This window comes from Nicotiana tabacum, chromosome 4 (assembly GCF_000715075.1).
Source record: "Nicotiana tabacum cultivar K326 chromosome 4, ASM71507v2, whole genome shotgun sequence".
NCBI classification, from domain to species: Eukaryota; Viridiplantae; Streptophyta; class Magnoliopsida; order Solanales; family Solanaceae; genus Nicotiana; species Nicotiana tabacum.
Genome location: NC_134083.1, coordinates 36,094,594 through 36,111,756, shown reverse-complemented (window position 1 = coordinate 36,111,756; position 17,163 = coordinate 36,094,594). Strand labels below are relative to the sequence as shown.

Here is a 17,163-nt window from a genome sequence, read left to right as displayed (position 1 = left end):
TCAGGGAAGAAGCAGGAAATTCACTAAGCATGCTGCACATAATTCACATAAACAATTAAGACACGTAGACATGTTGTATTAGACTAAACATGATAGTTACACATATTGGAATAACTCAATTAAGAATGAAAATAGATTAGTACTCATTAAAATGGTATAACTCAAAATAACAGGAAAATATGTTGCTGCTCGGTAAGAAAATCGGGTTTTACCACAACTAGCCCGTGTACGTACTCATCACCTCATGTACACGGTGCTCACATAACACAATAGTTCCAAATCTTAAGGGGATTTCCCCCACACAAAGTTAGGCAACCCACTTATCTCGAACCAAGCTCAATCAATCTATCACAATGCCTTTCCCACGAATATCCGGCTCTGAATGGCCCAAATCTTGCCAAAAGCAATTACATATCATAAATAAAACAATAATAGACTCATCTAATTAACGAAATCAATATTTTAACGAAAGTTCCAAAATTAACTCAAAAATCGCATGTGGGGCCCACGTCTCGGAATCGGGTAAAAGTCACAAAATACGAACACTCTTTTGCCCACGAGTCTAACCATATAAAATTTACTCAAATCCGACTACAAATCCCCTTCAAAACTCGAAATCTTTGTTGAAGAAATTCTTCCAAAATTTTCCCAATATCAACCCCAAAAATCGAAATTAAAGAGAAAATTAATGATAGATTAGTGGGATATAACCATAAAGGAGTTAAGAATCGTTACCCAATCGATATCTCTGAAAATCCCTCAAAATCTCGTCCAAATCCGAGCTCCCTATCTCAAGTTTTTGGTAAAATGGCAAAACCCCCGTTTTTTGGAAACTTTAACACTGCCCAGCGATTCCTTAATCGCGATCGCGAAAATAGCCTCGCGATCGCGAAGAACAATTTTGCTGCCCCAGAAATTACTCTACTCGATCGCGTAAAACACCACGCGAACGCGATGCTATGGCTCCCCTACTCACGCGATTGCGAACATCCGCACGCGTTCGCGATGAGCAAAGCGCATGGTCCAGCTTTGGTACACTTAACCCTACGCGATCGCGACCTTGTCTCTGCGTTCGCGAACCACCACCTCACATCACTACGCGTTCGCATGCCCATGTCCACGAACGCAAAGAACAATTCCATCCTCTGCTCAGCTAAGCCTACACGATCGCGGATCACCCCACGCGATCGCGTATATGGAAACAAAAACTCAGACACTAGAAAACGTCAGCAACCTCCTAAGTCCAAAAATCGATCAGTTGGGCATCCGAAACTCATCCGAGGCCCCCGGGACCTCGACCAAACATACCAATCAATCCTAAAACACCATACGAACTTAGTCGAGCTCTTAAATTACATCAAACAATGCTAAAATCATGAATCACCCTCCAATTCAAACTTAAAGAACTTGAAACTTTAAAATTTTACAATCGATGCCGAAACCTATCAAATCACGTCCGATTGACCTCAAATTTTGCGCACAAGTCATAATCAATATTACGGACCTACTCCAACTTCCAGAATCAAAAAATGACCCCGATATCAAAAATTCCACTACCGGCTCAAAACTCTAAAAATTTGACTTTCGCCATTTCAAGCCTAAATGAGCTACGGATCTCCAAAACACAATTCGGACATGACCCTAAACCCAAAATCACCTAACGGAGCTAACGGAACCGACGGAATTTCATTCCGGAGTTGTCTTCATATAGTTCCGACTACTGTTCAAATTCTAAGGTTTAAGCTCTCATTTAGGGACTAAGTGTCCCAAAACACTCCGAAACTCAAAACCAATTATCCCGGCAAGTCACAATAGCAGAAATAGATATGGAAAAAGCAGTTAATAGGGGTTCGGAGCTCTAACTCTCAAAAACGACCTGCCGGATCGTTATATAAGAAAAAACGTCTCATAGAAATCCTCAATCATCAGTTAATAATTCAACTTAAAGTTATGCCACTTTTTAAATAAATAACGTTAGCATGCTTCCTTTTCAGTTTAAGTAGTACGCATAGTCATTGAAAACATAAATAGTGGATAGAACTTCACACATATAGCAAACAACTAATAATCCATGAATTTCAGATGAACACAAAATCAAAGCGCCCTGAAAATGAGAAAAGACATTCAAAAAGAATACTAAAGTAAGCTAGTAAAATACATCGGAGAATGACTCATAATTATATTTGAAAAAGTATAATTAGTTTCGATATATCATTATTCAAGTGGAATTAGTATTTAAATAATTCTAATATTGATTAACTCCATTTATCGTTATATTTGAAAATAATTAGTTTCATAACAATTCTAAAATTTATTTTTAAAAGGTAAAATGATCGATACACATTTCGATTGGAGAAAACGTATTTCTTCTTAATTTGAAGGGCATATCCGTTGAAAACTCTTACGAAAATTGTAGTAATTAACATGATATTGAATCTTAAATGATTGATATATCTATTTTTTAGTAATTAAATTCCGATATTTATTATATATTTTATTATGATTCTTCAAAAAGGCCATCAATAAAATTAATTATATGTTTTTTAGAGATTTGGAATAAAGAGGGTCGTCATATAGTTTCTAGAAGAAACTGGTTCACACGTAAAACATTTGAGCACATATATTTTATATTAATTTGAAGGGCATATCCTTTGGGGTAAGCTTACAAATATTGTAGTCATTTTTGTGACATAATATTAAATCTAACATGATCGAAATCGTTATATATTTTTATTATAATTTTTCAAATAGTCATCAAATTAACACTAATTAAAAAAAATTGTATCTTTCTTTTAGAGCTATTGGAATGAACGGCTAGGTCATATAGTTTATAGGAAAAAAATAAATATTTAAGTAACAATGTAAGGTCTAAAACTGACTAATATTGAATGTGTATTTTACAACCAATAACTTATTACGTATACAAAAAACTATAGAGAGCCATTTATTGGAATAGATGAAAAATAAAAATAATAATAAATTTTAACTTATTTTGAATACTTATTATTTCATTCTTATTTCTTCTATTTTGAAATTTAACCAAGTTAATTTTTAATACTATATTATAATTGATTCGACTTTATTTTCTAATTTCTTTCATCATCGGTTGTCTTTTTATTGAAATATATCTATTTAAGCCAAGATTTTTATCAACCTGGAGATAGTTTTACTTGTATGGTGAATTTGAAAAATAATGAAATTAATTTCTTTTTGCTAATTAGCTATTCCAAATACTCAATTATTTATTTTCAGCAATAAAAGATATAAATTATATTTTTATTGATTTAAATTCTTAATATTAGCTCATACCAAATTTTAAATATTCGATTATAATTCTATTTTATCGAATAATTTTTTTTTGTCAAATTGTAAGAAAATCAAATGAGTGGGAAATAGTTTTGTATATTTTAAAGTATTTTAGTATATAAAAGAGTTTCACCTAAATCAAAAAGTTACTCAGTCATCTTCCAAGAACGTCGCACGTCCTCTTTTTTTTTTTTGATTGAATTCTTGGTATCAGTCCAAAGGGATAGACTTAAATATAGTAATATAGATTAGTTGCTATCAGTCACACTTAAATATTGTTATTAATCTTTACTATATAATAATTTAATCAAAATATTATTCGATTTGCGAATATTACATATGTATACTTATGAAAATACTTTTTAATAAGCAACCAAAAACTAAAATATATTATTTAGACAATTATTTTCAAACATTTTCCTTCAACCAAACTGCCATAAGCCTATTTCTTTTCACAATAATAGAAAATATACATAAAATTGTAAAAAGTTGATGAAAATAAAAAGAGACTGGCAAATAATTGATTAGGAGAATATACTTCGACTCAATACAAATTAATAATTTAAAAATAATAGAAGTGCATTTCATAGGATGAATTTTTTCATAAGAATGTGTTTTTTTTAAGGAAGTCATTTTCGATTATTCGATTGTTATTCAAGCTGAAAATGATTTCGCTCATTTAAAGTTTGTTTGGATGGAATTTGTTACCTATTGTATTGTATCGTATTGTTACTTTAAATACGATGTTTGTTTTGGTTATTACTTAAAATTTATTGTATCGTATCGTTAAATCCGTCGTTACGTAACGACGAAATGTGCCACTTTATGTAACGACCGATTTGGTGTGATTGCGTCGTTATCTTGTCTTTTTATCTCATTTCACCCTTCATTATTATTAAATAATTTTATTTTATCATTTACCCTACCTTTTTATATAATAAATTTACCCCGCATCATAATTTTTTTTTATAATATTGCAAGTTTATTATTCATATTGCTGGTGTGTGATATCATGAAACAACAACAAACGATACAATCTATCCAAACATTGTATTCATCAAACAATACAGTACAATACAATGCAATACAATACGATACATTATAAAACGATGTGTAACACTCATCCAAACAAGCTGTTATATATGGAATCAATCCTTCATAACTATCTAAACCCAATTTTTATGATAATTATTTCAACTAATATTTAAATATTATTATTAATGTACGTGCTAAAAATTTTATCGACAATACTGAATCTCTAAACTTATAAGAATATACGTTTCAATATTTATAATATTTTGATATAAGAAAAAGGATCTTTCCAAGTATAATGAGGTCCATGGACAAATTACCTAGTTACACTAATTCAAGTCATAAAAGTGCTTTTGAGCAGCAGTAGAAATAATTTTTCTGCTTTTGAGAAGAATCTACTTCTTCCAAGAAGCAAAAGCAGAAGTAGAAGTAGAAGAAAAAAAATATTTTTCTCTTTTCCAAAATATCCTTTTCATAAATTTATATTTTCAAAATTATTCCTCATTGATTTTACCTTTCTCTTTTTTATTTCTACCATTTGTTTTAGTTTTCACTGTCTTTTTATTCTACTGCTCTTATTCCTATCTAAAATAGTCTAATATAAATAGATATCTTCCTTTTTCTTTTGCCATTTGTTCTTTTCTTCATCTCCTATTCCTCTTTCAATAGATTTCAAGATGAAAATGTTGAAAAATATTATCATGCATGAGGGAATTTCCTTATTATTTCATGATGCTTTTTCGATATATAGTGATTGTTATGGAGTAGATATTTAAGTTACAGTATGATATATTTTAATACATTTAAATAATCATATAAACGATAAGTAATTATACTAGATAGAAAATATTATTGCTTTGATATAGTAATATTTTGTATTGATTAAAATCTTTAATATATTATTTATGTTTTATATTTTATTGAAAAAATTAAACAAATTCTCTTATAATAAATATTTCTATTTATTTATCTATTTTAAATAATACTAATTGTATACTTAACCTTAATACCGTTATTTTTCGTATTTTGACAATCAAAAGTATTTTTTGAAAAGATTGGCAAACACAATTTATTTATCAAATATTGCAAACAATTTTTTTAAAATTAACTGGTCAAATGTAAACTGCTACTCTTCAAAATTACTTTTTCAAAAAAATATATTTAAATAAAATTACTTTTTAAAATAAATAGATTTTGCGAGCTTAGCCAAATGGACTCTAAAATAAGACGAAATAAGTCGAAGTAACTAAGAGCCCGTTTGGACATAAGAAATTTTTCTCTTTTTTCCAAAAATATTTCACTTTTTTTCGCATCAGCGTTTGTTCATAAAATTTTCAATTTTCACTTGAAGATGCATTTTGAAAATTTTTGAAAATTTTAAAAACTCCAAAAAGTTATTTTTCAAAATTTTCACTCAAATCACTCACAAAACCTCAAAAACAACCCAAAATTATATTTATGTCCAAACACAACTCTAAATTTCAAATACCATTTCACTTGAAAAATATTTTTCCCCTATTTTGGAATTTTACAATTCTTATGTCCTAACGCCCACTAAGTTTTTTGGACATAAAATTTGATGGAAGTTTTTTCCAAAACAATTTCACTTTTTTTTCGAAATCAGCGTTTGTTCATAAAATTTTCAATTTTCACTTGAAGATGCATTTGAAAAATTTTCGAAAATTTGAAAAACTCCAAAAAACTGTTTTTCAAAATTTTCACTCAAATCATTCACAAAATCTAAAAAACAACCCAAAATTATATTCATGTCCAAACACAATTCTAAATTTCAAATACCATTTCACTTGAAAAATATTTTTTCCATATTTTGGAATTTTACAATTTCTATGTCCAAACGCCCACTAAGTTTTTTGGACATAAAATTTGAGGGAAGTTTTTTCCAAAAAAAATTTACTTTTTTTTCGAAATCAGCGTTTGTTCATAAAATTTCCAATTTTCACTTGAAGATGCATTTTGGAAATTTTCGAAAATTTAAAAAACTCCAAAAAGTTATTTTTCAAAATTTTCACTCAACTCACTCATAAAACTTCAAAAACAACCCAAACTGAAATTTATATCCAAACACAACTTTAAATTTCAAATAACATTTTCGCTCAAAAAACATTTTTTCGAATTTTACAATCTCATGTCCAAACGCCTACTTAATTTTTTCGTTCCCAAAACACTGTAGTAACTTCAACGGAGTTTTTTCTTTTTCCCTTCATCACAACAGAGTCCATTTCACTGCGGCGTGGAGCGGACCAAAATCCAGAAAACACGGTTTGGAATCGACCCGTCTATTAAAGGGGTCTTTTTGTCTCCAAACCCCATTTAGAACTCCGCTCACTCCCCTTCTCTACTTCACAATCAACAGCAACCGCCCTTCTTTGTCTTCCCGCCTATTCTCTCTTTATCAACCAAATAACATTGGCGATCAAGCCCTAGTTCTATTTCTTGGTTTTCAGAATCTTATACAATCACGGATATGGTCAATACTGTGACGTCCAGAGATATTCAGGACATTGTCTCCAAACTCTCATCAGATAAAGCAAAATCTCGTGAAGTATAAATACCTATTGTTTGATTTTTATTTATTTATAAGAAATTGAATTCAATAAGTAAAGTTCAATTAATCTTGACGGAGAAAATTGATCAAAGAATTTGAATGTTAATGAACACCGTGGTTATAGTTATTTCCTTTTGAATCTGGACTAATTAGTTTGATTCTTATTAAAATAGGAAGGGATTAAGTTGTTAAATGCATGGCTAGAAGAAGGCCAAAGATCTGTTGAGTTCTGCAGATACGTTGGAGAGAAGACCGCGAGGCTTAAACCAGATGAAATTCCTCATTGTGAGTATAATAAATATATAACATGTTCTTTGCATATGCACTCACTTGACGGATATTTGACGGGTGTTTAATTTTATGCAGCTGAGACGTGGCCGTTTCTTGTTACATTGCTTACTAAATGTGTGTCCCTGGAGATATCTGTGAGCAAAAAACGTTTGCCCAAGTTGAATTTTGCTAAAACTCTTCGGATTGTTGTCCAACGAGCAGAGGATGCCAAATTTTCAGGTACTATGGACTAGAAATATATTTTATTGTCATTTTCGATTCTGCCTTCTAGTCTGTGTGGAAATTTAGGTTGTTTCTTTTTATTTCTTGAAAGTGAATATACAGAAAAATTGTATTTTCTTTGTTCTGTGGAGAGTTCCTTGAAAGTGATCTGCATTTGCATATGGATGAATTCCACATAGATTGCATGCCGATATAAACTCGAACACAGACATTAAGCAATACATAGGTTAGTCTGCTTGTTGCCCCATCCACCCAAACAGCTAAAAATGTTATTGCATGTCTCCAAATTTTCAAGACATGGGTAATACCCACGAGTAACCAATATCTTCTCGTTTTTAACTATCTCAGATTTGTGTGCACTGGTATAACTATTAGAGTATGTGTATTTTGATAAATGGTGAGTATTAGTTTTAGAATATTGCAATGTGGGACTGCGTTGCACAGATCCATTTTCAATGATTAAGTTGATCTTTTCGAGTTGCAATGCATTCTCTTCAATAAACATCCATGCTTGCCTTTGTTTACTTTTGGTGGCACTGAATCTCTTTGTTCATGTTGTTTACTTTGGGGAGGTAACTGACCCGCTTAAACTCTTTGTTCATTTTGTTAACTTTTGGAGGTAACTCACCCGTATCCTTGGTCCTTGCATGTCTGCCAGCAAAATGAGATTTCATTTGGAAAATTTCGTATGATGATGGAACGTTCAAAGTTGCATGAACGTAAAATCTCAAACTATCATTACTTATTAAACAAAAATCTCAAACTTTCATTCTTTCGATGTAGACTTGTTGGAACCTTGAGGATTTTCTTCTACATACTTTTTTCTATTAAGATGAAAGGTCAATATTATCTCATCATGTTAATTTTTTTCAAGTATTGTGTGATTTTATTCATAATGGCAAAGCTCTCGTATGCATGAGGTATTCAAAAATAGAGGATCTATTAAAAGATATGATTCTCTACGAAAAGACACCCGATGGTGCACCAAAAGACATTAAAAACTGGAGGCTATTCCTCAGATTTATAAAGATCAAGCTATTTCCCTTTTCTGCATCCTATCCACGTAAGTACCAATAGAGCAACATCTCACACCCAACGTCTTCTCTTCCGTCCTCTGAAGGGCCAACTAAATAGTTCATAGTATCCAACATTGTCATTGTATCCTGAACCATCTTAAAAGTTCCCACCACAGATGTGTTGCTTCCTGACAATGTAGTAAGATATGATTTGCGTCCTTTCTCGAGTGTTTATACTTGAAACACCAACATATGTGTTCTTTCTCAAGTTTTCGACCACCAGAATTGCAGAACCACCAACCAAGCAAAAAAAACCTTTCTTGGTATTATCCATTTCAAAAATGATGGATTGTTTCATATATTTATTATGTCTGGCAGGCAAAGATATGCCTCTTTTACCTGTGGTAAAATTGCTATTCAATCATGTCTGGGATGTCTTAAAGGATACTCCTAGTTTTCAATCCGAGTATGGAACTATTCTCCGGCATCTTTTGGCAGTGAGATCTTACCGTTTTCACATGAGGAAGCGAGTTTACTGCTGTAAGTAAGCAAGTATCTTTTTTTTTTAAACAGAAAAGCGGTGCCTATAATCTAACATTGCATTTCAATCTTAACTATAGTTTTTGTGTTAATCTTCAGGTTTGGTGCTTCTATACATGGAAAAGATAGAAATAAGTTTAAAAGAAAAAAGTGATAGCCAAATAAATCCAAGAGAGGAGGTCTTTCGTTGCATCTCGACACTTCATTCTCTCCTTGAAAATCCCCCTGGAGGTTTTCCTGACAGCCTCCAAGAGGATATTGTCAAGGGTTTTATTGAAATTTTTTCTTATGTAAGGTAGAGAGATATTCTGGTTCTCATGCCTTTTGTTCTTTTTCCTCTTTTTTTTTTCTTTTTTCTTTTCTTTTCTTTTTATTTTTTTTTCTTCCAATTTTTAATTGTTTCGCATTCCACTGAACTCTTTACTATTGTGGTTTAGGGATGAAGGGAAGATTTCACGCAAGCTAATCGAGTGCATTAACATATACTTGCTGAAGGATGGCCCAAATTTGGGTTCTAAATCCCTGGAAATCCATGATGCTCTGCATCATTTTGTCTTCCGATGTTGGATGACAACTCGTGATCGTGGTTTAAAGGTGTACAATTTTATGAGATGCAGTACTTCATGCCTATACCTATGCATCTGACAATAATTTCTAATGTCCATCTCTTCTTTTATAGGATTCACTTGTTCTTTATGCAAGGCTACAACTAAATTTGACGAGAGATTTTGCTGATGGGAGCTCTTTATTAGAACAACTTCAGGATGTACTAGGGAAGGAATTAGATCAAATGAGCAGTTGGACCTTCAATTTACCCTGGTTTGTACTGTTCAATGTGCTGTACCAAGTGCCTGTGTATAAAGCTATCTGTTTTCGGTGTCATGGATGATTGGTAAACATGCTAAACGTGCTGGGATTTTCAAAAGTTCATGGACAAAAGTGTATTCCCCCCTCCCCTTAAACGTATGTTGGACACTTAACGTTTCATCTAAAGCTCACCTCAGTCTTCTGTCCAATCTCCAAAATCTTGTCTTAGCACTCTTCTGATGGTCTTTCATTCCATTGTCCCATCTCTAGCTTTTCCTTTAAATCTTCAACCGTCTTCAAATTTGAGTCCTTCGTCTCAAAGCAGTGAAGTGGTAATCAAAAGCTAGAGCACATTTCATCTTCAGCTCTCAAGTTCCCCCCCCCCCCCCGGGCCCTATTTCCATCTGAAATCTGTTTCTGCAAATCCACCAACCGATTGCTATTGACTTGTCTGAGCTTCCAACCAATCAGAATCTGCAAACTCACCAACTCATTACAATTATTTATTGTTCTTCTTTATTCATTTTGGATGTCTGATTTTTGTTCAATTTTCCTTATAATTCAAGCATGAAGAATGAGCTCTGTTGCTTCAATATTTTGATTAGCTTTGATTCTGAAGGACCTCATATATGAACTTCTATTTGGGTTTTGAGCTTGGGATAAAATGAAACTCAAGCTTGAGCTCGCTCGTCAGTCGGGTTTGAATGGCATCTTGGGTTCAAATGATAGCTGAGCAGAGTCAGAGTGCCCGTAACTCAGCTCGACCCCGTTCATTTACACTGTGACGAGTTGCATCTTTAAGTTTTTAAGTTGTCGGATCTTACGATTTTTCTCAATGTTTTAATGATGTTCCTTTCTGTACAGGAAAGACACAACCAGGGATGACAAATGTGGAAGCTTGTCAAGCTCTCAATGCGGTCTTATGGAGCTTGCAGCACTTGTCTTTTACCGGGTAGTTGTTTGTTAAATTATTCTTGTTTCAACGTTGTGATCAGATGATGACGCTCTCTGTGAACTTTTAACTGTTCAATCTTATTTCCTATGAAATTGAGTCAGATATCCCTTGGTACTTCTATAATTCTGGTATTGTTATAGATTTTGGAAGGTTGATATCTGTATGTCAGATTCTTCGATTGTGGATCTAATGCGCATTTTTTGTCCCCTTAAAAAGTTCTTAACATTTGTAAACAACTAGAGGTAACTAGGATGGCGTACTAACTCCGTGATTATGATTATCAGGCATGTCTTAACACACCTATAGCATCGTCATCTGAGAAACGACTTAGAAGGGAGCATGTTGTAGTCCAGATAAGGGAGAGGCTCTCAAGGGGAAAGTGGCCGTGGTATGTAATCCTGTGTGCTGTTCCTAGTCTTTGCCTCTAGCTATCTACATAGTGACATAAGTATCGCTATTGCAACTTTGCAGATGTAGTATTTGGAAGGAGACCTTCCTATAGTCTCATGAGTTTTTGTGGTCTATTGAAAATTTAATAACCAAAGTAGAAATTTGATTCTTTGTTCCATGATTCATCATATCTGTTACTGAAGGGCATCTAATGAGACAAGTTTGTTAGCAACACTCACCTTCTGACTTTTCCTCGAAGTCTTTTATCTGTTGTCTGTATGCACGATCTATTTATGTCACACATTATCAGACGTATATTCTGCTATTTCTTCATGATATTTTTGGAGAAAGCCTCTCGGATACTTAATTATTGCATAATTTTGGTTGTGGTCTGTGCCATTTCCTCCTCTCATGTTTGAGGTGGTCGGTAGAGAGAAGAGAAGTACAATTGTTGGAAGAGTCTTCACATTGATAAGGAGAAGGAAGCTTATTGTTCTTGTGATGCCCTTATTTTTTGGTACACTGTTGATCACTTCCCATAGAATTTATACTAGGGATTCAGACATGCCTGGTAGCATCAATTTCTGAGGTCATTGATACTCCAATTGACCTGGTTGCCATAAATCCGTGTGAATTGATTGGTAGCACGATCAACTTATTCTTGAGACATTCCTTAAAATTATAAAGTTATTCACTTTGTATGTTTTGGCAATAGGCATGCAGCTTTCTGTTACCTCATCCACAATTATTATGGTCGCATAAAGAAGGATTTGTTGATCTATTGGTTTGAAGGTATATGTGCAAGTTTTGAAAGGTTAGTTTTCTGGTTGTTGTTTTGGATGCTTTGCTTTTTTTTTTTTTTTTTTTTTTGTGTGTGTGTGTGTGTGTGTGTAGCTTATGGATCTTGTGTCCTGTAAGAGCATCTAGTAATTTCTTCATGGCTACCTCCCTGTTATAGTTTTATAAATCTTTGCTTTTCGATCCTGTATATGAGTTTGTTTAAACTGCGGATCTGGCACTCTTTGTTTTCTTTTCAGGATAATAAATGATGCAAACATGGAGCATAGTTATGAAGGTCTCTTGTGGACATTGAGGTGTGTTCTGCCTGATTTTCATCGGTATATTAGCTTTATTACGTTGTACTGGACATGTGGCACTGACTAGTCTTCTATTATATATTATCACTGTTTGTGTTACTTCCATTTACTGTTGGTAATTTCTAACTTTGATGGTACTGCCCCATAAGATTCTGCATTAGTATGCTAATATATAGGAGTACTCTGTTTCTTTTTTACATTTTCTTCTGAATTCTCCTCTCAACCTATCTAGGAGTCTTCAAGGACTTTCTTTGATGCTGTGGTTTCCTGTTCCAGCACTGCAAACATCTTCAGAGTTGTCATCCACATTTAATGGGGTAACAGTCTGTTCTTTCAAAATGTGTTGGCATATTCAATTTTTTGACACCTTGGTGACCTGTTTGGCCTTTTGCTGTTAAGTATATAGAACTTTTTGTTGCCTTATAGCTGGTAAGATTGTTATTTGAATATTTGAATTATTTGCATTTTTGAGCTCTATCTTTCTTGTACTTGTGTGTTCATAGTTTGTCAAAAGCTGTTAACTAAGAACTTAAAATCGGGGAAAATAGAACACAATTAAATGGTGCAAAGATAGAAAGATGAATTTTCTAATTCAAATTTGATGAAGTGACCTTTCTAACCTTTCTGCTTTTGACAATGGGGGAATTTGAGGGGGTGTTTTTGCAAGAGTGATAGACTTAAATTAAGTACACCAATTAGCTTGCTCTCACTTTTAAATGTTCTGGCTTTTGTCCTTGAAGTAGTTTTAAATTTGAGCTGTTGCTCTGTTTTTGGATTGAGACCCTTTATGGGAATGTAAGAATGCTCTTTTCTTGATTATTCCATATTGATTTTCTTTTGAATTTGAGACAGATTTCTTTCCTAACCTTTATATGACTGCATAAGATGGAAGCTTCCCTGCCTAATCGTTTTTCTTTTATTGTCTTTGCTATTTTCCCTTTTTTTTGGGGTCTCATGCTGGCATTTGCTTCGATTTTCTAAGACACAGTGGCAGTTTGGGCGATTAGCCTCTCACAGGGATAGTAGCTTGAGGTATTCTTCCCTTTGCAGTCTAAGACCCCATCATGTCAGAAAGCGACTATTACATGGTTCTCTATCTCACCTCATGGATACGGGGTTTTCACCACAACATTAATAAAAATAACTTTACCCCCCAAAAAATAGTGACCTCAGTTCACCAAAATCTAGATTTCTCAGCTACAACATCTTATGCTAGGAAGAGACTTAATGAGCTTGCGATTTTGCATTTTATTAATTTGAAATACCATCTTATTGGATGAATTTCAGTAAGATACTGATAAAGAGCGCACTCAGTTCACACTGTTCACACTCAGTTTGAAATACCATCTTATTGGATGAATACCATCTTATTGGATGAATACCATCTTACCAAAAAAAAGATGCTGTCTCATTGCCCATTACAAAGATTTTTTACCAATGTTTAAATGCTGGAGTTTGGATGATAAGCTCAGTTCACACTGTTTACTAGAATTTTCTTTATTAAGTAAACTAAATATTTTAATAGGATATTTTGTATAGAAGCCTTAATCAAGTTTATTGAAAAAAGATTTGCATGTGAAATCACAAGGACGGGAAGATTTAAGTAAGGTGGACGAACAATCAGTAAGTAGTTAATACCTAGTAAGTAGTTAATACCTGATTTAACAGCATGACATACCCTGATTGGTGGTTTTTGCATTAGATGCTGAGTTAGCAGCACATCCTTGTGGCAAAAAGAGGAAAGAGGAACAAATGTTTCACGCACAAGTCTTTTTTTTTAATTGTTCACTTGGGGATTTGTGGTCCCTGGCAACCATTTTATAGGGACAACCCGATAAAATTCATCTATTTGTTTTTTTGGTTTAAGGATTTAGCTCTTGACTGTATTTGCAGGTTGAAACAGGTTGGCGTACGATATGGAACTGTGTTATTGGTGGTTTGCCCACATTCAGTACTTTTACAGCAGTTGTAAGTTGTGACTTCATTGATCTTTTAAGGATGGAGTCCTGTTTCTTTTTCTAGTATTTGGGTGTGGTATAATGCTGGTAGCGTGCTTCCAAATACTCAAATATATTATTTCCAAATTTGATAAGGAAACACGACCAAAGCCACATGTAGGATAGGTATTAGAGGCTGGGCATGTAGAACTCAAAAGGTATCCATCAAGTAAACCAACTCATCTAGTGTCATGCTTTTTGCATCCCATTTTTTTGCGACACTATTTGACGTCAATAAGCATGAAGGGCTTAATTCAATTTACATGTTATGTAATTTAAGGTGATAAACAGTATATTTTTTGTTAGAAGTGAATACAAAGTTAGTTTGATAGAATAAAACCATCACATTGTGGTTACGGTTTAAATTGGTTAATAAATTAAGAATTCTTGAAACTGATCTGTGACAGGTCTTGGATTGTTCTGTTTATTTGTTCTTAGTCAGTTAGCTTCTTTTTGTTTTGTTTGATGAAGCTCGTCCTTAGTTTGTTGTTTAAGCCATGACTTCTCGTCCTTTAGCCTTGTACTGCTTACTCTTCTATTGGAAGAATCTTTTGCTGAAAGCAGTCATGAATATCTTTTACTTCAATTACTAAAAGTTCATTAGTTCCATACTTCCATTTGCCCTGTACTCTGAATGACTAATGCAGTTGCAGTTACATAGTAATTATGATGTTTAATTTGCAAGGGCTTCTAAGTCTTAAGTACCAATGCTAAGTGATTTTCCTACATATTTGGGAATGCTGAAGTACTTTAAATCTGAACATACTTTTATTTTGTTGATTTCTTCTCTGAATGTCGGATATCCTATTCAAACATTGCTGTGTAATTAGGTGTTTTAAAGTAAAAAAATGCAATTCAAGTGATTCTGACTCGGGTATTTAGAAATCAATTGTCTGCCTTTGTTGACTCCAGCAGCATCGATAGAGTTTTATGGATATTTATGTTAGGATGAGTATATATTCTTAAACATAAGTTGCTTAAATGTTATTTGAGCAGTGCAAGATTTTCTCTTATTTGCTGATTATTTCATATATCTGTCTTTTGTATCTTCAAGTTTGATTCTCTAAAAGCAACTGATTGCTGTTTGTAGGAAAATGTCTGAAAGAGTACGGAATCATTTTTTTAATAGTGTAATTAAATTTTGTTAACAATTTGGCCCCAAAACCAAAAAATAGAAAACCTACAAAAAGATAAGATTTTCTATGAATGACATCCAATCATCTGTACATAACGGAACTTCTTGGGTGCACCAAATAGCTACAAGGAATAAGAGGCTACTCAATTGTACAAATTTATTACGACACCATCAAAAGCACTCCTATTTCTTTCTCTCCATACGATCTACATAAGTGCAAGTGTAACAACATTCCACGCCCTGCGTCTTCTCCTCCCTCTACCACACTCCAAGCTGAAAAGAATTTCTTTGGCAGTGCCTGGCATCACCCACTCAAGTCCAAACTGTCTCAGGATTTCCCACCATAGCCTCGAAGTACCTGACAATGTAGAAGAACTTGTCTTGTTTTTTGTTTTCTTTGATGGGTGAGAACTTGTCTTGGGTTAATGAGCCCTTCAAAGTCTCGTTTAAGAAAAATTGAACCGGTGCCACAATGTACTTGGGATGCAACTTGCAAGTTCTCAACAAATAAGTAACTTATCAGAACAGATTGGCTTCAACATATCTTCAGCCTGCACTACTGGTGGGAGAAAAACAAAGCAAATGAAATGTTTTCCATTAAAAAGTATATCTGATAAGTATTTAAGTTGTCTGCAAGTAGTTTTTTCTTGTGAAGAGAATATTCAGAGTTCTTAAATCTAAGACAAGTTATTAGGCTACTTGTTTACTTTCTTGTTTACATGTATATGCAGGTGGATGCTGCATTAAGGCTACTTAGAAACATAATACTCAATGTGAGCACTATCCTTTTGCAGAGTTGTGATATTTTTCTTGATTTATTTCTGTTGGAATATTTTGGACGTCTTCCTCTTGTAGCATGTAGCTATATCAGTGTGTTAATATCTTTGTTTCTTATTTCTTTTAGGATAAAATGAATGCATACCTTGTGCCCCAGGACTTGTGGGATCTTCGATTACTTAAACGCGTGCCATCAATGTAAGTAATTCATTCTTTTCATATTATTATGGGAATTAGTATATGAGCCTACTGATGTCAGCATCATTTTATTCTTTGGAATCTCGAATGTACTCTGTTAACTTGTTGTAAATTGTCCTGTTAAAATGAAAAATTAAGTGCACATTGCTTATGAAAACACTTAGTCTATTGTGTTAGTCAACTTATTATTTGCAAATATTTTGTGTTGAACTTCCACACAAGAGAAATGAATCGAAAATCTCATTAAAGAGGCACTTCTTGAATTATCTTCACTCTATCTTTTCGAGGAAGCATTCTTGTAGCTTTTGGAGCTTAAACCTGCAATGAGCTATGATAAGAGTGGTATTACAACAATATGCCATTCTAGAAGCCCTTAGGATAGGTAGAAATGGGTCTATTATAAAGGTATCCTGAATCTGAACTAGAACAGAGAAGACTTGTGTACTATCTATGCATGTCATAGAGGTAAAGGTACAAAAGGTTAAATTGAAATGCCTTGTAGGGAATTTATAGATTCTCATGCAGTGTCTTATATAGGTGATAGTGCCCCTATCAGACAGTATATCTCGAAATTGGGCAAATTAATCTCTACAGCATGATGGTTATGTTGAAGGACTGAGTTTCTTCATTATTCTGCATCTACTTGATGCTTATCAATGATATCTCTCATACTTCATCAAAAAAAGGACTGAGTTTCTTCAGAATTCACTGTTACTGCTTGCTTCCCAAACAAATTGGATACGGATGATCTCTGATGAATTTGAGCTTGTAAATAAGTGCTCAAGTAGGTTTTTCTTACTAATCGTCTGTCAAAAAATGAGCGTCGTCTGTTAT

The 17,163-nt window shown here is 33.4% G+C and overlaps 1 protein-coding gene across 5 annotated transcripts in view; it reads left to right on the top strand.

The window, feature by feature from the left end:
• Window positions 1-6,581: 6,581 nt before the first annotated feature.
• The window catches only part of LOC107828155 (serine/threonine-protein kinase ATM), a 75,385-nt gene continuing 64,803 nt past the window's right edge, over window positions 6,582-17,163 (top strand). For 4 of the 5 annotated variants that reach the window (XM_075251684.1, XM_075251681.1, XM_075251682.1 and 1 more), the window contains exons 1-15: window positions 6,683-6,901; window positions 7,078-7,189; window positions 7,271-7,414; window positions 8,812-8,973; window positions 9,073-9,268; window positions 9,411-9,567; window positions 9,653-9,792; window positions 10,645-10,732; window positions 11,020-11,123; window positions 11,841-11,939; window positions 12,163-12,219; window positions 12,455-12,539; window positions 14,116-14,190; window positions 16,086-16,127; window positions 16,259-16,329. In XM_075251684.1, the coding sequence (XP_075107785.1) occupies window positions 6,824-6,901; window positions 7,078-7,189; window positions 7,271-7,414; window positions 8,812-8,973; window positions 9,073-9,268; window positions 9,411-9,567; window positions 9,653-9,792; window positions 10,645-10,732; window positions 11,020-11,123; window positions 11,841-11,939; window positions 12,163-12,219; window positions 12,455-12,539; window positions 14,116-14,190; window positions 16,086-16,127; window positions 16,259-16,329 (1,610 nt within the window). In that variant the 5' untranslated portion in view covers window positions 6,683-6,823. Of the gene's footprint in view, window positions 6,902-7,077; window positions 7,190-7,270; window positions 7,415-8,811; window positions 8,974-9,072; window positions 9,269-9,410; window positions 9,568-9,652; window positions 9,793-10,644; window positions 10,733-11,019; window positions 11,124-11,840; window positions 11,940-12,162; window positions 12,220-12,454; window positions 12,540-14,115; window positions 14,191-16,085; window positions 16,128-16,258; window positions 16,330-17,163 lie in introns of all 5 variants that reach the window. The other variant, XM_075251683.1, reaches the window with a different exon arrangement.